General features: G+C 41.8%; 1 protein-coding gene across 2 annotated transcripts in view; it reads right to left on the bottom strand.

Annotated features, from left to right (window-relative positions):
• Positions 1-17,759, bottom strand: part of itga3b (integrin, alpha 3b) — a 33,875-nt gene extending 16,116 nt beyond the window's left edge. For both annotated transcript variants that reach the window (XM_055021234.1, XM_055021235.1), the window contains exons 1-2: positions 17,480-17,759; positions 120-247 (exon numbers count right to left, since the gene is read on the bottom strand). In XM_055021234.1, coding sequence (XP_054877209.1) covers positions 120-247; positions 17,480-17,670 — 319 coding nt within the window. In that variant the 5' untranslated portion in view covers positions 17,671-17,759. The remainder of the gene's footprint in view (positions 1-119; positions 248-17,479) is intronic.
• Positions 17,760-21,939: the final 4,180 nt, after the last annotated feature.

Here is a 21,939-nt window from a genome sequence, read left to right as displayed (position 1 = left end):
GATGGATCTGGAAATGCACATGAAATGGATCATTTTGACCACCAGGTGGCTCTGCGGAAAAAAAAAAAACATCTAAACAGTGCAGGTAATTCTGTCAGGCAGCTGTGCATCATCCTTACGTGATGTGATCAGAGAAATCCTGGTGCAGTCTGTGGGGTCTTCGCTGATTGGACAGGCGTACACGGCGCCCGTTTCGTTGACGTTTGGAAGAGAATCTGCTTTTTCTTTGGGCGCCCCGACGAGAAGCCTGGAGGGACACACAGACAGAGGGACAAGCAACACTTCAGACCGCGTTTGTGGAGAAAGATGATGGAAAAAGATCTGACAAATTATTCCCGAGGCAGCTTAAAGGAAGCAGAGTGACACCTGAGACGAGTTCCTTCACCATAAGCTCACAGAAAAGGTCATTTCAGTTTGCGCGACCTTTTAAATAAGAAACAAAACAAAAAAAGAGCGAAGCGGTCAGAGCAAGTCTAGGCTTCAAACGGGCACACACACACACACACACACACCACACACACACACACACACACACACAGACACGCGCGCACACACACGCACACACACACGCACACACACACACCACTGACAAATGGACACTCCCTACACCAGAACCTTTTAACAGAAGTGAACTTTGAAGTAGAGTAATTGCTCATCTGCCAGGGTTCACACACTGTTTATCGTAAGCACAAGATTTATTCACTGCACTTTTGTAGGTGAAAGGTGTGTGTAATCTTGTTTACACAGAGCTAGTGAGAAGGATGTGAGCTGAGAGCAGAAACGATGTGAAGTGGTGCAGCTTCGCCTCTGTTCATGTTTGTTCTCTTAACAAAATCAGAATCACTCATTGCTGGTTCTTCTAGTCTAAAGTATTGAGTTTTGTGATATTTTATAGATCACAGCAGCGTTTTAAAGCATCTGTGATGAATCTGGTTTCAGTCCAGGTCTGACTAGTTCTAGTCTTGAACCAATGTGGCGTTAAATGCACTTAAAATGACCGGTTTTGATTTTTAATAGAACAGAAGAAAAGTTTCATGGATCACAAAAGTCCCAACAGATCAAGAAATAACTTGTGCATATCTTGTGTCTTTAATGCTTTTCTCAAACTATTTTAAATAATTAGTGTTCAGTGTAGAATGGATCAATAAGTATTTTACACTTAAAACTGGAAATGATCAAATGTAAAATATATATATATCTTTTTTACCTTACCAATAACCTCCAATCAGATGCTAACTTTAGCGCTGGTACGGTTAGCCAGCTGTAGCATTCTTAGTCTCTTCTGTTGTTTTATTTGTTTATTTTTCTCAACCTGCTGGTGCCACTTTACCTTGTCCTTTGGAACACACCACTTTTACATCTTTTCATCCCCAAACTTCTCTAAACACAAACATGAAAAGTTAACATGCGTAGCAGTAGCCTAGCCTGCTAAAGAACCAGCCACTTGGCAGAAAACAATTCAAAACAGCGCAGAAAATGGACAACATCATCCACGACTTCTCCTGTTTGCTGATTGGCCCGGAAGAAATTCTACCACAGGAATCCATGTGAATGGGAGAAATCCCAGACTGAGCTGTGTGCAAGATTTGAATGGCCAGGCTAGCGGTAGCCTGCAAACAATGTGTGTTAAAATGTCAACTGATTTTTGAATGAACGCAACCTGAAACACAAACCAAAAGTATAAAAATTCCTAAGAAATCCAGAAGGATAAAGATTTGTTTTTAAAACCAGACCTAAATCTGAGCGTTTTGCCACATTTTAGCAACATAATAAAAGTTGTGGTTTGTTTGTGGTGGTGGATCCTCCCTGTGATGTCATGCAGCTGATCATGTGACTGGGCTTGCAAAATAACCCAAACTGGGATGTTTGGAGTGCAGCGACAAAATGCCCCCATATAAATCAGGAATCTTATCAAGAGCATCACAAGAGGCGAGAAAACTTCCCTTTGACTTATCAACCAGATATAAACCTCACATTAATTCAATCTTTGCTTGGATGCTCTGATAGCAGAACTGATCTGATAGCAGGACAGTTTAATATGTGTAGCAGGTGATTACACCTCGCTCGCTAGACAACACAGATCCAGGTCAAACGCTAACACTATTTTTTAGATTCTGAGCACCAATCTAAAGATTGTTGACATCAGAGAGAAAATCTTCTTCCTTTCTACAGTTGATTCGTCACAGTAACACCAACAACAGCCATAATTTTTCAGAGGTTTAAAGCATCGACAGACAGAAACGTTTCTTGAAGCAAACACATTGACGCAATCTTTTTACCTGCATTTTAATGCAAGCTGCGTTTAAGAAGGTAGACTTCTGGGAAACAGAAGTGTCCTTTCTGCCTTCTTGTGTGGCCGTTTCTTTCAGCAGGGAGCAGAACAAATGTATCAAAACACCACAATCCAAGGTCAGAGACTTTTGTGGGAAAGAGCGAGTGGAGGAACACTTTGAGGCCAGGCGGCTGACTTTGGTCTAACCAAACAGGAACCAATCACCCAGGCTTTAGGGACGCCGATAATCTCAGATGGAGGAAAGCAGGTTGCAGCAACTAATTATGTTAATCCCACAGAAAAGGTTTTTGTTTACACTGCACATGATGTATTTATTCGAACATTCATTGTTGTTTCCTTTCCTTTAGAACTTTGAAAATCACTTCAAAATTCTGATGAATTATTTCACTGTATTTGAGTTAAACAGACGCCCACCTGTGGATGGACTTAAGGCCTCATACACTCTACTTTCTTGTGAGACATTCTGTTTCTCAGACTCAGATGTGTGTTAGACGGGAGCCTGGGTTCGACTGGTGATTAAATTGCAACATTTGTTACATTTTTGCCTGGTGTGGTTCTCTTTCACGCTGCACTGAGTCCAACCAACCAAGCCGTTTGCAAAACCACTTCACTCCCTCGCCTCAGGGGGCGCTGCAGCACCTGGAAGGGACGACCTAAAAACCCCTGAAGAAGATACTGAGCTGAATTTAGGAAATGTAATCAAAAATGAAACAGAATAAAATTTTAGCAGCTGTATTTCTCTTTTGTCTTTTGTCTCCAGCCAGCGCCAAACTTGAGCGTTTGTTTGATTTACCCAGAATGCACTGCGCTGTCCTCCGTTTCCTGTTCTGTTTTAGAAAAATCCTGCTGATTTAAACTTCCACAAAAGCTTTTCAGGTTTATGATTCCACTCGTCTACATGAAGGCTTGACCTCACGTTTTGTCCTGCAGAAACCTTCCTCAGATGACTAACCGATGGCTGACTCGTCCATGACAGATCATCTCATTTCCTGTCCCACCTCAACAATGAGTTCTCTCCTTCTGCTCATCACCTCCTCATAAACAGGCTGTCAGTGGGGCGAGGGGCAACTGGCAGCTGCATTCCACCTCCTCCTCTGACATGTTGAAATTCGCCTCCGCTGGCTAACAAGTGATCCGAACGACTGGCTAAACCAAACATTTGCCACCATGGCGAACGCTGGCAGCTGAACTTGGAGCCGCATTCCTATCAGCAGCAGGGAGAAAAATCACACGACTTCTTAAGCTAAACAAGTGGAGGTCAGTTTATCTACATAACAAAGTCAGTTTGGTTAGATAATCCTAACCTTAGCGCAGATGAGCTGTTTCCTAAACGAGGAATACACATTTCCATTTCTGATTACCACAAAACATAAAAACTGAATATATGCCTTAAGGATAACTGCAGGGTTTTGGGTTGGCCATTTTTCTAAGGATCACAAATTCTCAACTTTTTTCTCTTTGTTCGATTTTGAGGCATTTTTCTTTTAAAGGGACATTGTTATGCAAAGTTGCCTTTTTTTTCTTATTTACACCATGTTAGAATGCTATTTAATCCAAAACAGACCTGGAGTGTTACCTGGATTCTTTCATGCATGTTTGAGAAATTATTTAATCTCCTTAGCAGCCATTCACCTGTGTAAAACACCTGGGTGGACATAGCCCCGCCTTTGAGGACAAAGCTTCTCCTACTGAGCTGCAGTTTCTGAACTTCCACCTCACAGAGCAGCCCTTCGCCACAACTCCCCCACTCAGCTCCTTCAGACTAGCCAGCAGCAATTAGCAAACACCTGATAAAACTGCCCATCAGCTGAGCTCATTATAGGAGCTTCTTCTCAGAGCATTGCTGGTAAAAACAATGTTAAAGAGTTAATAGAGGAGCCATGTTGTTATGACTTCCTGAAGGCTGAGTCTCAGAAATGATGGGAGCTTCTTAAAGAGACAGAGGCCCAATTTCAAAGTGTGAAATTACAAAGTAAAATTTATTTAAGTCACATTTAAATGAAGAGAAGTTAAATGAATGTTTCTTCATTTGAGGAAAAGTTCTTCTTTAATGAATAACTTTTCCAGTTCTTCATTTAACCCTTTTGTTATGCTCGGGTCAATTTGACCCGTTTCAATTTTTGAGTTGACCAAAGTGCAGGTTATTCTTATTTTTTTTTCATGAAATTTTGTGACTTTTCCTCATCTAGGGTCATGAACTTCTGAGTAAAATCTGGAGTCTTTGATGTGTTGAGAAGTGTCTGCACACAATTTGTGTAAAAAGATGATGTTGTGGGTCATTTTGACCCAGACATAAAGTAGCCGTTTAAATACAAAAAAAACATGCCTCTTTGATGTGATTGGTTTTGATTGCCTCAGAATAGTTATTGAGAACCAGGTGTGTGTGGAGGAGGGACTTTCTCTTCCCTCTCCTTGTCACTTTTTACATGTCCTTTCTTTGAGAGATACATCCAAAATGAGCTCCAGAAGAAGAAGCTTCATTGAAGATTTTGAATTGGGATAGCGATGTCGATGAAGAAATTTCAGAGACGGAAGATCCTTCAGAGCCAGAGGACAATGCTGTTGATGATCCAGATTGTCATTTTTCCCAAGATGAGGAAGATTCAGAGGACGATTCTTCATCAGATGAAAATCAAGAAACGCAACTATTCTCATTCACAAAGGGGACGTGGACATCTAAAGATGGTAAGATAAGATGGTCATCATCACCACACCAAAGCCAAGGCAGATTGTCATCTTCTAATGTCATCAAAATGACTCCTGGCAACAAGATTTTCCGTCACAAGAGTTATTGACATTGAATCAGCATTTCAGCTTTTCATATCCCACCCATAGAGAAGATAATTCTTGAGATGACCAACTTGGAGGGGAGACGTTTCTTTCAAGAAAAATGGAAACAACTGGATCCAACTGGTTTGTATGCCTACATCAAAATTCTGGTGTTAGCTGGAGTATACAGGTCGAAGGGTGAAGACACAGATTACTTTTCCACAGAAAAGGGGAAAAGAGCCATCGGCTCTCAGTCCCCAACTGCCTTTTATTATTATGTGAATACACAAAGAGGTTGGCTTTCTCACTCAGACATGCAAACAATTGACCAATACATTACAGGATGTTCTGGGAGTCTTCCGTTGATGTCCCATCTTTGGGACACAATGATGACCACTCTCAGGATACAGATAAAGATCATTGTGGCTCGTTAACACAGAAATGTGTGAGACATCTCCAACCCTCAAGAGTGTTCAAGTTGTGTATCTGTTCTTCTCATCTCTCATAACTGTGTATATAATCTAAAATAAAGTTCTGACTAGTTTGACTTCATTTTGATTGTTTGAGATGAATTACACAATACGGGTCAAAATGACATCATACATGTAATTATTTCTCAACATAATACAAGGGTTAATATTTGTTTTTTATTAACAACTTAAGGTTACATAGTTACTTGATTACGTTATAAATCATGTATGTGCCTGGAAAACACATTACACCGCCCCTTTAAGAAATATTGCTTGCATACAGTAATCTTTCCCTTTTCTTCAAACATTGTCACATATATGACTAGTTGTAGCAATTAAAAGATAAAATACAAAAAAAAAATAAATACACAACTAGATGTCTTAGTGACAAATGACAAAAAGAGAAACACAAATGAAGGAAGTAAACGCAGGACTGAACAAAGCAGGGAACTTTGAGCTCCTGGTTTATTGTTTAACTCTCATTTATGGAGCTGGATCATTATAGCTGCTGTTAGTGTGCCGTGCACAAGTAAACCAGCCTAACCAGGGACGGTGATTAACTTTCAGATAAGGTTTGGAGCGGCTTGTTTTTCAGAGGGCGTGACTCCTGACCCGAAGGAGAAGAGAACCTACCGAAACTCAAATCCTTTTCATTTCATTGTCAGTCATGACAGAGGCAGCAATCAATCAAATGACAACTTTTCCAGTTCTTCTATTGTTCAGATAATCCCAATCCCAGTCCCACTCCAGTCCTTGAGACACACACACTGGAGTGCAATTTTTTTTTCTGGCATAATCCTGTCATGGTTTCACTTTGCCAAAAAGTGGGCATGTTTCTATTAGCTTAAAGATCGACATTGCTGATCATTTGTCTTCGCAAAACAGCACAGGTTCAATCAGAATGGATGAAAAGTATCAGCAAACGTCGGGTTTTAAGTATCGCCGAATTTGACTGAGCCGTTTCAACACACGACTGCGTTTTAATCTGAACTAATCTTTCTCGCGGTGGGTCTAAACACAAAGGTGCGTTTTCACTGAGTTACTGGATTTTATCAAGGCAAGAAAAAAAATGCAAAGAACAACAAACAACAAAACCTGAGGAGTCTCATTTACATCCCTTGGGGATCATGTCCTGACAACCATCGTTTCCCACCAAAAGAGGAAAACACGCAAAGTTGGTTCACTTCAGCTGATTAGATACGGTGAAGCTCAAGCAGGACGCAGCCTGTAATATCATGTTCCTCAGACAAAACAAAATGTGCTTCAGAATCATCACATATCCAAGCAAGTATCTATAAAAGTCTCCTATCATTGAGCTCTGTGGAGCTCTGAGCCAAAGACCAGAGATGAGGAAGACATGGGAACATGGTTCCAAATCTGTGTATTAATGCATATTATGATGTATTCTATTAAAATAGGTAATTCTAACTGTTTTAAGAGGAAGTCCAAGTTATTTGTGGATTTTAGTTATTTCCAGGCAGTGGTCTCTAATCCCTGTAAATAAAGGGGTCGGACATTTTGAGTCATCCTGATGACTCAAAATACAGCAAAACCCCAAAACACACTGATCCGTTTTCACTACATGTTTCCATTACAAATGTGTGCAAAACTTTGTAGATATTCTGCTGATGTTGAAAAAACACAATTTGGCAATGGCCGATAATAAGAAATGCAATTACAATCGTGAATAAATTTGCTCACGCAATGTCGGTCATAAACGTGTCACGCCATGATGCGAAAAAATGGTTTCCATTGTAGTTTTGTGAAATGCACTATGTTTGAAACAGCCCACCTGTACCCCTCCCCCTCCCAAAAAATCTCTACATTTTAACAATGTGAGTTTTTCAAAAGTTTTTCCATTGAGCAAGTTTATTTTTGTAATTCGGCCTGCAGAGCAGCGCCGGAGCGCAGAGATGGTCCAGGCTACGCGGTACAACTCTCCACCCAAAGCAAGATGCACACAACAAGAACGGGGAAAAAAAAAAAAAAACAGCCTTCCACTCAAGGATTCGTGATAAACACAGACAAAACCTACAACTTGTTCTTTGCTTAAACATGTTGTATAACAATAGAGAGGATTTCTCCATCTGCATTTAGACCCACTGCAGGGAAGATGGGAGAGAGCCGTAATGAAATCTGTTTCTACAAGCCAAACCACAATCCATCGCAGACAAGACAGTAAGATCTGAAGGCAAGATATGTGACTTTACCATAGTTCATGGGAACTGATTACGGTAATGGAGACCAAAACCGTAAAATCCAAAGAACCTTCCAGGAAAATGAGAGACAGACGTTCTTCATCTGGTCTTTTCATTGTTGCAGAAATGAATCAAACGTTCAGAGTTTGACTCGTCCAGGCTGGTGTGATTTTGCAGGTTTGCGCTGACACATCTTGATCACATATCAATGTCAAATCAAACCACACATCCCATGTCTGGTGACTCATGAGAAAGGAAAACATGTGAAGACGGGAACAAACGGGATGATCCATCAATAAGCGTAGGAAAACAATCGCCCGCCTGCCTCGTTCAGAACCAGCAGGCGGGACTCTGTTGATTCGTTGTTGTTTAGAGCCACTAAGCAAATGAATGGAGAAAACGCTGAACACCGTAACTCAATTTGCAGATCACAGTAAGTATGAGGACAATAGAGGGACTGAGTTTGATCTCTTTATTCAACCGTCATGTTGTAACGACTGATCCAGAGAGAAAACAAGATGTGCTGCTGTTGGCCTCACTGTGACTGATTTGGTAGTGGGAATACAGCGTCTGATTGATCCTAACATGAACTCTCCCTTAACTTATTGTTTCTCACCAGATTCATAGTCCTGGTGGACGCTGAAGATAGTCGAAGGTAAAAGTGGAACTCAAAACAGGAAGTACAACACACATGCTAAGGTGTTCTTCATTTGGGTTTATTTGGTTATGCTCAGTATTTTTTTATGAGCAACGAGAGATGCCAAGCAGTTCCTCTAACATCTGATGCAAAAGGGATGAAGAGACACAATCAGTAATGAAAAGGAGGACAGCGCAGAACCAGTGTACTGATCACGGTAAGGTGAAATATCAACGATCACTGGTCCATGATTCTGGATCTGGTTGTTTCGTCTGGACAAACTTCCTGTCTTCAGCCCGCCATCTGCCTTTAGTAAAACAGTAACAGGAGGGGAACACATCCAGACCCAGGCAGAGAAATGGAACATGGGAGGCAATTTTTACCAACATCAGCAACACATCCACCTGTGTTCAGATTCTACCAGTTTCTACCAACAACACTGTGATACAAATATTAGTATTAGTATTTTCTCAAATTGTTTTTCGCATGTATTTAGAGGTGCAGGACAGAACATTTAATAGATAAAACACCATGAAGAAGACGATCCTGGCAGATCCCATGGGATGGTGACCAGAGTCTACCTGTCAGCTGGCTGAAAAAGGGCCACTACATTTTCCTCTAGCATAAAACTGACAAACTCCTCTGTTGGAGAATATTCCTGGTTGCAAACAACGCAGTCGTTACAAGAAAACTAAAGTATCGCTACGTATCTCTATTGAAGGTAAGGCTGTTTAAAAACTAAAGTCGACAAGCTATGTGAACCATGTTTGTTAGAGACAGCTATCCACTATTAGCTTCTAAGAGTCACAATGTGACTCTGTGAAGAACATTACCAGAAACAGATACTTCTACCACTTTCCTGAAGTTCTCTGAAAGTAGCCAATTATCAGTAATTAAACACAAAATTGATATTAAAAATCTTCTGATCTGTTTTTTTATTTATTTTTTGCTGCTAAAGATCTCAGGCACCAAAAGATGGAGAACTGCACCTTAATCTGCAGCTTCTGGGTCAGATAACAACAATGTCTCTGGCATTAAGGCGCTTAATGCTTCCCAGTTCCTCGTCACCCTGCATTTTACACAAACAAACAAACAAACAAACAAACAAACAAACCCTGAGCGAGGTCACATAGAGAACTGCATGCAAACGCATGCATGCACACTGGAATGCACATTTACACAAACAAACGTGGCTGGGCTCCTCATGAACGCATGTCGCTTTGTGACCTCCATGCTAGCTAACATTGTGCATACGGGACCCAGAGTATCAGTGACCGTTGACATTTTGACCTCAGGCGGGGAGAAGGCATGAGACTGATTAAAAACTTTCACTGACACAGCAGTGGGCAACCTGAACTGACCCTGAATATTAATAAAAATAAGGAAAACACAGGTATGTCTGTGAAATATCTGCTGCTGGCAGCCGATTTGGAGAACCCTTAACACATTTTCACAGATTTTTACATGACATGTCATTCATATAAATATAGATATTTTTAAATAGACAAGCATTCATTAATGTTCTTTGGATGCACCACAATTTTGAGTGCACTTCACCTGAGTGCACACTGATGTAACCTCATACGCCTGGATTATTTCCCCTCAAGGTTGAAGAATGAAGTTGTTGAAGCATATTGTTTTTTTAAGCTTCATGTAGCCGTAGCTATCTTTAGCCCCTCAGGGCACCTGCTTCTCCACGCTGCTGTTCCAGAAGACAGAATCAATCTTCACAACAGGAACTTTGGTCGATAAAAGTCTCTCCTTTGAATATCTTCTCTGCAGAGATTAGCAGGAGGTGTGAAATCTGACTTGCAAAGCTTTCAACATTGCATTACAAGACGTCAGTCAGGCTGCCGGACATGGTAGCCATTTGTTTATTACTTACATTTTTTAACATTTCTAATTTGCCATTTAAAAAGTGAACACATACCATAAATGACCTATTAAACCTGCTTAAAACAGACCACAATCTCATAAATTGCCATTTACAAGCTATGAAGGCAGTTACTGGGACTTTGCAAAGCGCCATTAACACAACTCCATACGTCACAAAGCTTCCTTTGCACTGTGGCAGATCAGTAAGTGCTGGCTTACTGTCATGTAAAGTGCTGGCTCTCAGAGTACAAAACGTAAGCATCTGAAGGTGATTTATGGCGGCAGCTCCATCGTTCTCCCACAGACACACTCCACAGACAAAGAGCACCAGCCTCTGTGCACAGAGGAATGTTGGATCAATGCCACGTGCAAATCTATCAGCATCGTTCCGACACTGGAAGGAGTCTTTTTCTAACAGCACACATGTACAGCACCATCCATCTTAAGACTCAGTATTTCAGTATCAGTTTTCCACAAAATGTTGCATTCTGCATCTAGGTCAAAGTTCACAAGTTTGCTGTGTGTAGAGCGTTTCGGATACATTGTAGTTTGTTCAACCAGTTGCTTTCTTTTTACCACTGACCCATGCAGTGGTAAATGACTACTGGTTGTCCTGTTGACCGTTTCTCCACCTGAGTGGTACGTTTCTCCAGTTCCTCCAGTGTCACTGAGCAGTTTCATGAGAACGGTCATATCTTGGTTGGTTTGCTGTTGCGCCACTGTCTTTTCATTTCAGATGGCAGCTTCAGGTGTTCTTTAATATTCATGATGCCATTTATTCACTAATGTTCTCTAATGAACTCCAGGGACCTTCACGTCAAAGAAGGATGCGAACAGAGATCTGAATCCACACAGAGACTCTATTGACTAATTAGGTGCCTTCTTTAAGCTATTGACATGATGCCATCTGTTAATCAATCCAGTGGGTTTGTCAGCAACCGACCAATCAGCAGCCTGACAGAATTGTCTGAGTTTGTCATCACAAATGCTCTGTGGTCATAGAGATTTGGTGGAAAGTAATTGAAAAAAATGGTTGAGTATTGTCACTGGGGATCATACTCTTAAGGCACAATTTATCCAGAGCATTTAAAGGGCAGAATGGAGTTTATATCATTTCCAAAATCCAAACCGAGTCTGGAGACATGTAAAAGATGGACAAATACCTGTCATCAACTTCCTTCATGGCTCAGTACAACAGTTCATACAGACAAACCACCACATGTTTGTCTGTATGAAGGTTTCTGTCAAAAACAGCATAAAATTCATTGCCTTGTTATTTAGCAAACAAAAAGACCAGAAATGTATCACAAAGTTAAGGAGATATTAAAGAAAAAACAAAACAAAAAATGTCTCTGAATCAAAGTTCCCTTGCAAGCTCATAACACATTTATTTTTTTAAAGATTCATCATTTAAGATCAGAGCATTGGGCTTAACACACAATGGACCTGGTATGTGAAACATTTTCAATAGTTTTAGCCCTAATGTTGGCTGATGAAGCAAAAATGTCTCACCAAATGTCAGAGGTGGCACCGTGAGCTACACGACCTTCACTTTATAACTGCACTTTCTGGTCGGCGAGTCGCTCTACTTCCACATGGGGGCGCAATCAATCCTGTCTAGCGTCACGTCAGTTGGCAGCACTGGATTGGTCAGTATGTTGGTGCAGTTATTAGCATCACATGTGTTTGGTTTTTATAATTGAAAGATCAATCACATGACGATAAAAACTAGCATTTCCATTGTCCACCAGAATTTCTCCAATGCCAGTTGTTTTGTCTTCTGTGTATTTTGGATTCCCCTCCATGTTTCTGTCATCTCGCTTTCTGATTGGCTAAAAGTCACATTCAACAGTCTATGCTTTTGTTTGTCCTAAAGAAACACTCCACGCATTGAGATCGGGCCCAAAAAATCCAGCATGTCGATCTAAAGTTGAACATCCTCAACTTTAGACCGGATCGGTTCCAACGTCTTTCCGAGTGGATCAGATCACCCTTAACACACCACATACTGCAAGAATATCTCCTAAGATTACCTTCAGAACCATGGTGATGTCAGAAGGGAAAACTGGTCAAAAATCAGCATAATTATCTTGCTGTGTCTTCAGAGAGTACAGTTATTGTTTTCTCTACATGACAGAATGTTTGTCCAAAGTGATCCCCTATGAAACGGACGTAGGGAGGTCACGACCTAATCAGCGCATAAATCACAAGGTTGATCCAAAACTCGCACTTCTCTGTAAAACTTAGTTGCCAACTTGTTACTGCCAAACAAACAAGCATTATTCAAGCACAATGAAGGATCGGTGTTTCCGCCTCTCACTAGTTTCTGGTGCATTATGATGTGTCTTTATCAGAGCAAAGGTGACTTTGGTTGCAGAGAGTGAGTCTGTTACAGTAGCTGCATTTCAACACAGGAAGTACTGATGAGTCTGACATGACATCCTCTTTAATTCCGGCTAACTCTGTGGCATGAAAGAAAAACAGAACCTGTTTCTTCTGCGTGTTCTGACTGAACATCAGATTAGTGTGTATGCTGGAACATACCAGTTTAATTTGCACCTCACAGCGCTGAGGGGAAGACCCCGACGAGATAAACGTCTGGTTTTTATGGCCTCAGGCAGTCACACAGACACCATGCAGAAAAATCAAACGCATTTTAGCTCCAATTAAATATTCATCGACTCATCGGTCTGATGAACCATTTGCCTCAACTCTTAGAAAATGCAGGGACTCTTCAACTCTTAGTCCCTTTCGTGTGTTTTTTTTTTGTTTGCTGTTGCTTTTATGCTCCGACATCATCATTTTCACTTGCAGCTTGCCTCAACCTGAAACCTGGCAGGTTGTGACTTTGCACAGAAAACTAATACATTCCAAGCATACCACAGGGTCAAAGAAATGGAAGAGCCAATAGGTGGCCAGCTGACTGCCCAGGCCCTCCTCCCCTCCTCATCTGAGGACAACCAAAACAAAAAGAAACAGAGATCCAACAACAGAGAGAGAGTGAAGATAGACACGCCACTGCAAAATGGCCTCAGGTATCTTCAACATTGACTCCCAGAAGTATTGCCAGCTTCCTATTGGACCCCAAACTCCCACTCTTCCTGTCAGCTGCACCAGGAATCAGGAATCTGGAATATTTGGTTTGAACAGGATAAAGAGAACTTTACGACTGCATTTAGGGACGGACACTTTCAATCTACACTTTCATGATCATTATCATACTTGTCTTTCTGACTCGTGTGGAAAAGCACCCATGACACCCATGATTTGTTGCGACTAGTTTATATTCCGTAGCAAAGTCTTGAGTCATCCTTGATGTCCTTTCTAAGCAGCCCGACTTTCGCCTGATACTTTCAATGAATCCTAATCAATAATTAATATACATTAAGCACTTTGTGTGAGCTTTATAAGATTCTAAACTCAACTTATTAGTTGACATATCAATCAATCAATCAATCAAATTTTATTTGTATAGCACATTTCAGCTACAAGGCATTTCAAAGTGCTTTACATCATAAACACAAACACGAAGGCATGCAACATAGAATAAAATACCAAGGTTTTTTTTTTTTTTTTTTTTTTTTTTCCCTTTTTCTTTTTCTTCTCTTTCTCCCTTTTTTCCACTTTCCCTGTTCTTTCCCTTTCTTCCCCTTCCCTTTGACACGGAATTTAAGCGCCTGTTACCGCCGGACTCCGCCGTCCGTTTAACCACGGGTATTCGCCGGGCCCCGTTGCCCACAACAGGAAAAAAAAAAAAAAAAAAAAAAAAAATTACATACATATCCACAAAATCAAATCCATACATATTACATTTCAAATGCAACTCTAAACAGGTGTGTTTTTACTTGAGATTTGAAGGAAGTCAGGGTTTCCGCTGTTTTACAGTTTTCTGGAAGTTTGTTCCAAAGTTTTGGTGCATAGATGCTGACATATCAGCCATTGGCGTAAAACCTTTTAAATTAGACCTGACTTTGACAACAGCCCTCAGTTAAGAAGACACAGACGCCTTCATTTTTATGTTGTAACACCAACTGAAAAATGATACAGTAATAAACTAAAAAAAAAAGACATCGGTTTGGTTCTATACCTGACCATGTGTGTCTCTGTCTGATGTTACTGACTTTCAGATGCTTTCTCTACCGTTGTGGGTTCAATCAACTACAGGCGAAAGCGTCCACCACCAAGAGGGACAAACCCAACACACGGGACAAAAAGGTCTTGTCTAGTCATCCCATTTACTTATTTTTAGCCACACACTCTGCAGTATGCTGCACTGGTCAGGTGTAGACACCAAACAGCAAATGTGTAAAAAATTGAATGATTACAAATGACTTTGACTAACCAGATGCTATGAAATTGAGGTGGTTTGAAACTATTGCACAAATCAGTATTCTTAGCCTATTGCCTTCATCAAATAACTCTGAAGCAGACAGCAACGACTCTTTGAAGCAGCGACGCAAGAACAACATCAAGAGCCAGACACTCCATCAGCACTTTGTTATGTGTCTTTACAGATTTATACAGTTTGTACAAAACCTCAGCTTACAAGGGAGAAGGGAGGAAAATGTAGGTGTTGGAGATAAAAATGATAAACCACCACAAGACATGCAGAGTGCACAAATCTCTCTCATGAACAGAAAGTGGGAATTTATTGCTAAAGTAAATTAAGTTCTGTAAAAAAAAAACAATAATAATAATGCTCTATAAATAGCAAATAGCAGCTGCGTGAAATAATTTTTTAACTCAGCCGCCTGGCTTCCAACACACAGCAAAGAGAAACACAAGACAAAATCCTTTACTGAACCAATACTACAATTGCAATACCATCTTCAGGCATCCCAAAGACTGCAACATAACTCTTGATCTTTACCTGCATTCATTTCCAACTATTTTACATTTTATTTTGCCCCCACACTCTCTCCTCCATGTAGGGCGACCTTGCATGGCAACGACCCCTGAGGCGTGGAGCTGGGACAGCACGTCGACCCGACCCGCTAACAGAACCAATGTTTTTGGTACATATTCGGTCTGGCACGCTGCAGAAATTAAACCAGCGAGCGGTGAGCTCTGCATGGTTGCTCACCACACAGAGGAAGAGGTCAACAAGTCTCTTCCTGTATCAAAGCAGAACTGCAGCGCAGATAAGAGAAGTTTATGGAGATGCTCTGTGATCAAGGATGGATAGGCCGCTGTGATTGGCCGAATGAAATCCAAAACCAGACGACTGCGGAGTTGAAAAGAATTTCATTCATCTGGAGAAAGTTTGAGAGAGCTTGTTGTTACACACACTCACTGTCCAGGATATTCTCGTCTATGCTACACTGTGCAACATACAGTGTATACTGTACTGCAATCATTTTTCATTTCAAAGTGTAAAAGTGAAAAAAGCCCTTAAAATGGCAAATATTTTCAAAACATTAGCAATATTTCACTGATTGGCAACTACTTCTAAACAGCTGTTTTGTTGGAAATGCTGGATGCAACATGTGAATTAAATTGTTGCAACTTAAAGGCAGCAGGGAGAGTCCTGCTCATGTAAAGCCGAGTTGCACATAGCCTTAGGAGACACATTTTATTTTGACAACTTGCTGAAGCCCGCCCTGTGTCAGCCAGAGCAAAACGTGTCTCATCCTGTTCCTGACCTGCTTCCAGTGAAAGTCATTAGTTCTGTGACGTTCCACTGCAAAGCGAAATGACACTCTCCTTTTGTTCCAGAGCATTTTGTAAATATGTATGTTGCATGTTATTGTTTACGTGTGGAAATTACATGCACATGCCTGAAGTTAGAGGGCAAAAGGAGGATTGTTTTAATTGGCGTCCACAGCAGCGCTGGAGCATTTCAGTTAGCAGAGTGAACCCCGGAGGTTTAGCTGTTATTCATTTAGTGTTTGCGCATCAGAGCAAACAGAAAATAACAGAAAAACCTCAGAGGAACAACTCAAAACCACTTTTTATCTTTTCTCACTTTCTGTGTCAGCTACTCTACACACAGACCTGTTACCACGACGATTGAAACAGATAATCTCATTTAAACTCCTACTGTTGTTGTGTCAGAGAGTCAGCGTGAACGTTCCCCTTTGAGTTTTTGCCGGAACTGAAACGCAGTAATCCTGCAGCACGTCTACATGCTAAGGTTGTTAAAGTCAAGCTAGCACTACTGACCTACTTCCCTTGCTACTTTTTATGAATTAAAACTTTTCTTGAACCTGTCTAGTTGACGTAATTTTGACAATTAGTACAAACATACATTGTCCCTTTATTTTCTGTGCATTATGTGTAGATTTAAGATCTAGAGAGTTATATTGATGACTTGACAGGTATTGACAGCCATCATCCAGCTTTTTGCAGGATCTTGATGTGCCGTCATCTTGCAACATGTCTATATGTTCTTAATGGTCACTGCACATCATGTACATATGGTGCGATTAATGGGACATATTTATTTATTCTATTTAGAATCAAATTCAAATGTGCATAACTGACTTTGAATCTCTATCTGATCAGGCTGAACTGACTATATTTCTGCATATTAATCAGATGGGATTTTTTTTTTTGTTGAAAATGTGCTTTGAGACAACATTTGATCTGAATTGCTGCCATATTAATAAAAACCAAACTAAGCTGAGTTTAATGGACTTGCTGGTCATGGTGAAAGGACACTTACAGTAAAGGAACTTAATGGCATCATGGGACAATATGAAGTATATTTTTATAGGCTGTTTAAATATTAGCCATGAAAAAATATTTTCCTTTAACTCAAACATATTAATCAATATTCAGTAATTGTTAGATTACTGAATAATTAGTTACTTTGTTATAGTGAAGTTTTTTTTTCTTTTCTTCTTGCCTGTGTCTAAAATTGCATCACATTTTCTGCACAAGGAGTTAAAATCTGTCTGAAGCAAAAGAAACAAAAAAAGGGGCCCCCACGTTAAACTCTGCTCAGGGCCTCGTACGCTCTTGGGCCGGCCCTGGTTCTACACGTCCCTCTTGACAATTTCCGACCTGGACGAAAGAAAAAAACGAAGCCACCTTTCTCCATCTGCTCTGGTTTTGAGAAGTGGAGTGAAGTGGCCCCCAGGGACCAGGCGGGACCAGCTGATCGCATCTGGACACCGCGCAGAGGCTCGGCTTGTCCGCAGGTGAGTGTGCGCCGCCTCGGCCAGGTAATGGCTGAAACACCGGATCCCTGCTGACAAACCTGCTGGTACAATCGGGTGAAACACGAGCGACTCACAGATATCTGTCGGAGCCCTTGGTCTGTCTGTGCAGAGCCACCGAGAACCCAAACAAGCTGCCGGCGGTTTTCCCCTGTTTGACCACAGGAAACTTCACATCCACGTTAAATCCGTCGCAGGTCGGCGCCCCGCGGTACGCGGCCAGAGCAGTCCAAACTAATAACCGTAGAAACATGTTTAGGTTCCTCATCCGCTCCGGGTTCAGTCGGTTTTAAGCCCCAAACTCCGCGATCAGGTCCACGATCAGCCGGGGCCCGACGTCAGACCAACAGGTAGGCTGAGCAGACTGCAGCCAACTCATGAATCAGTGCTGAGATGTGTGTGTGTGTGTGTGTGTGCGTGTGTGTGTGTGTGTGTGCGCCGCTTCCCTCCCTCCCTGCCTCTCTCGCTCTCCTTTTCCTCGCAGCCTGTCTGAAAGCAAGTGCAGTCGCTCAGTCCCAGCAGCTGCCTGGTTACAGTTTCTGTCTGACCGCCTGGACGCTTTGAGACGCTGCAGTCAGTTAACAGCAGAGCTCAGCTGTATCTGATGAACCTCCTGCAGGCTGGTGAAGATGTCCAGACAGGTGATCACAGCGAACTTACTGGGAAAATATAAATAAATAAACAGTCCCTCTCACTAAACGGTTGTAAAAACTACAGAAGTTGCGCAAATTGGAATTACAATGTGAACCTGCTAATTGCACAAAAACTCAGTTTCTTCCAAATAAGAAAAGTTCTGGCGCCTGGGAAAGATTGTCCTTTTTATATCTGGAGTTGTAAGTCCAAGGAGCTTTTCTAGCTCTATGTTAACACACTCCTCACATGAGCTCTCTTGTGACGGCCGCCGTCTCTCATTAAACCCCTAATCCCCTCCCAGAGCTCCCGGAGCAAGGCAGTGTTTCAGATTCAGGTCCCCTCACCCTGCCCCCATCCTGCCACCGGGAGCCTTTTGTCAGGTGGGGATCTTCTCTTCACCTGGCGCTTCCACAGTGCAGCTTGTGATCTGTCATCTTGTCCCATCCATTTCGTCGGTCTTGGCTAAACTCTGGGACCGCTGACCGGTCAGGTCTTTGACTGATCAGATCACCTGAGATGAAGAACTGATTCACGACGCCTCGAGGGGGTCAGAGTTCAGCGAGCGTATTCCACAAGCTTTTAATGTTTCTCAGTTCCTCCAGTAGATTTGGAAAAAAAATGTATGTCATTTAGGACAATGAAAAAATATAACTGTTATTTTAAGTGCTGCTGAATGCACAAGATGACCAAAAACACATGCTGATTACAGTTCCTATGGTAACAGGGGAGGCAGGTTTCTGACCTGCATCTGGATCACAGTCACACTGGCTCAGATGTCACTTCCCAGATCCAATATCCAGATTCCCGGGTCACGATGTGGCATAAACGGCCCGATAAAACAAGACAGCAAAAGGCAACTTTTCTTTTGTGTTTCTATTTTGACCTTTTTTTGCGAGAAAAGCACATCTGATCCTGAATGTGGGTGGACAACATGTCAGTGTATACAGTGTCAACATCCTGTTGCAGGCTTCCATCTGGAACGGCGACTGACACTGAGCAGATCTGTGCTGCCATTCAACTCCCAGGAGGAATGTCAGATTAAACAACAAATCAGAACACCTCACTCCTCCCAACTTCACTTCATTTCACATTCTGATAAAGAGTTAGTGAAAGTAGCAAACCCTAACCTCTCACTCACCTTTGATTAAGAAAAAAAAAGGATCAATTATGCTGCTTTGTTTACCTAAAACTGCTTTACTTTTACATAAAAGTTTTTTTTGTTTTTTGTTTTTGGAAATTGGCCCCTCCTCAAACTGTTGCTGCTCTACTGGTCAACTGACTGCCAGATGCAAGTGTTTTCATTCATCCAACAATGAGGGACATAGATGCATAAGGTACAGTGGAGCGGATAAAGGAAAAATAATAATTTTTTAAAAAAATTCCGCCTTTCCGTATTCCCCAGAGCCCACAGTGAACCAGCACCCCACTCTGCAGCACGCGCAACACCCCACTCTGCAGCACGCGCAAAGATCCGGCTGCAGCTCCAGAATCCCCCCTGCTCTAAATCTCTTCACTCACTCAGCACACATGGAATGTACTTTGCAATTTATCTCACAGTTTCCTGTTGTTTCCTCACCAACGTGACCGCATGCCCCTCCCCCACTGTCATAATTCTGCCCCCACACGGCGTCCCCCTCGACCCCCCCCAAAAAAACAAAATACACCAGTTCCCTCACTTCTTGTAACAATTTAGTTTGTCTTTGTGTCTCATGAAGCAATTTAATTAAAACGGTTCGCTGCAGCGTATAGGAGGAATGCGTCTTTGCTGCAGCTGTGGTTTGTCGTATAAGCCGAGCGGCTCCATGGAGTCCTCTGAGGGCATCCTTTGAATCAGTGGAGGGGTCGGGGGGAGGGAGGGGGGCTGTCAGGGTGGTGACTGGAGGCTTTGTGGCGCTCTTGATCAGAATGGTGATAATCATAAAAAAAAGCTCTCCAGAATGCTGCTGAAAATAAAATAAATATTGAAGAGGCATTATGAGAAATTAACATTTTTGTGCTCCAGATCATGTTATGCTGTTATTCCCTCATCAAACACATACCTGGAGTGTTGCCTCGATTCTTTCCTGTATGTTTGAGAAATCCTTTGATCTCTGGTGGCGACCATTTAGCTGTGCAAAACGTCAGGGTGGACCTAGCCCCGCCTCCCTCCATGACTCCAATACTCAGCTCCTTTAGACTAGTCAGCAGTAATTAGTAAACTCCTGGTGGAACTGCTGAGCTCACCATAGGAGCTACTTCTCAGTGAAACGCTGGTAAAAACGTAGTTAAGGGATTAATAGAGGAGCCATGTTGTGAAGGCAGAGTTTCAGAAAGAGCAGGAGTTTTTAAAGAGACAGAAGCCCAATTTGAAGTTGTTAAATTCCAAAGTCAAATGTCTTTTAAGTCAAATTTGATACATATATCATTTTTATAGCAATGGAAGTCAGCATAGTTCTTTGATTGTGCTATAAAACAATGTGCCTGGATAAAACATGATGCTGCCTCTTAAGAGGATCTAAATGTGAACTAGTTGCTGGATATTTTGGAGTCAGTATGGAAACAGAAGAATATGATTGGTGCACAGTGTGGTGGCCTTGTGAATGTGAAACAGACTGCCTGAAAATGAGGAGGAGGGCAGCCTCATGTTGATGAATATTAATCTCCATAAATGACCGCAGTTAATGTAACATACAAGGCGAGGACATTGGTTGGATATGAAGCACAGCACGCTCTCACAGACAGGCCGGGCTGCCGGTTGCCATGGATGGTGGAGTTGCTATGAAGCCAGCATGTTCAGACGGCTTGTTGTGTCTGAGCGGAGAGGACGGACTGGCCTGTTTAGACTCCAGCCAGGTCTCACGCTGGGCTAAAATAGCTCCTCAGGAAGGAATAAAAGCTGATCTTCTGTGTTCTGTCTGCTAAACAAAGAGTTTTACACAGATTCCCTCTGAGGAGTTCAGTGTTTACAGAAGGCCTAGCGGAGATTCTCTGTCCACCATGGACACAAAAGGCAATAAACTGAGAACTCCCTGCTTGTAAATGAACTTTTTAATGAAAAATGAACTCATCCTTTTACAAGAGTGCGCCAGTATTATCTCAATAATGTCTGCAGCAGCCATCTATCAACCAGACTTAGGAACCAAACTTAATTCAACTAAGTTCAATTTGTTTTATTTATTCAGGACATATTTACGTCAAATCTCATCTGAAGACACTTTACCAGACAAACGGCACCAATAAATGTCGAATGAAGCGTCTTCTTGTTCAAATTTATGTTTATTAAACTGGGTCCAGTAGAATCCAGCAATGGAGTACAGCAGCATTCAGGTCCAGTTACAGTCAAATTCAAACCCAATTACGATGCAGCACAATCAGAGTGAGCTGACAGTTTATTTCCAGACGGTAAAAGGTTAGCCGTCCGGAGAACCTCAGTGATTGCATCGAGTCGTCCATTTTTCAAAAGGTCTCCGTCCTCAGCCAGCTTCAACGACCGTCTAGAAAAGAGACTCAACTATACACACACACCCACACACACACACACACACACACACACACACACACACACACACACACACACACACACACACACACACACACACACACTGAGCCAATGATGATGATTTCTAGAGTTGATGATGGTGATTCAGTGGACCCTGGCCTGTTTGCAGATTCACCTTCTCCTTGAATTTTCCCTTAAATGTCTAAATTAATCATGAAAATTTTGAATAATGGTGGATTTTTTTCACATCTATGATGTTGAAAAATGCATCTTGAGAAGTTGAAATATTGGAACACAATGCTACTCAGCACGCTATTGGCTGGCGTTTTGCAAAGCAGTCAATCAAGGAGTGCCACTCTGCAAAATCAGATGCTTTACTGTTTTTCAGAGCTTCAGCCTTACAAGGTGAGATTCAGCTCAGTTCCT

This window comes from Poeciliopsis prolifica, unplaced genomic scaffold (genome assembly GCF_027474105.1).
Source record: "Poeciliopsis prolifica strain line A6 unplaced genomic scaffold, Auburn_PproV2 SCAFFOLD074, whole genome shotgun sequence".
Lineage (NCBI taxonomy): Eukaryota > Metazoa > Chordata > Actinopteri > Cyprinodontiformes > Poeciliidae > Poeciliopsis > Poeciliopsis prolifica.
The sequence above is the reverse complement of the archived record's forward strand: the minus strand, read 5'-3'. Positions and strand labels throughout refer to the sequence as shown.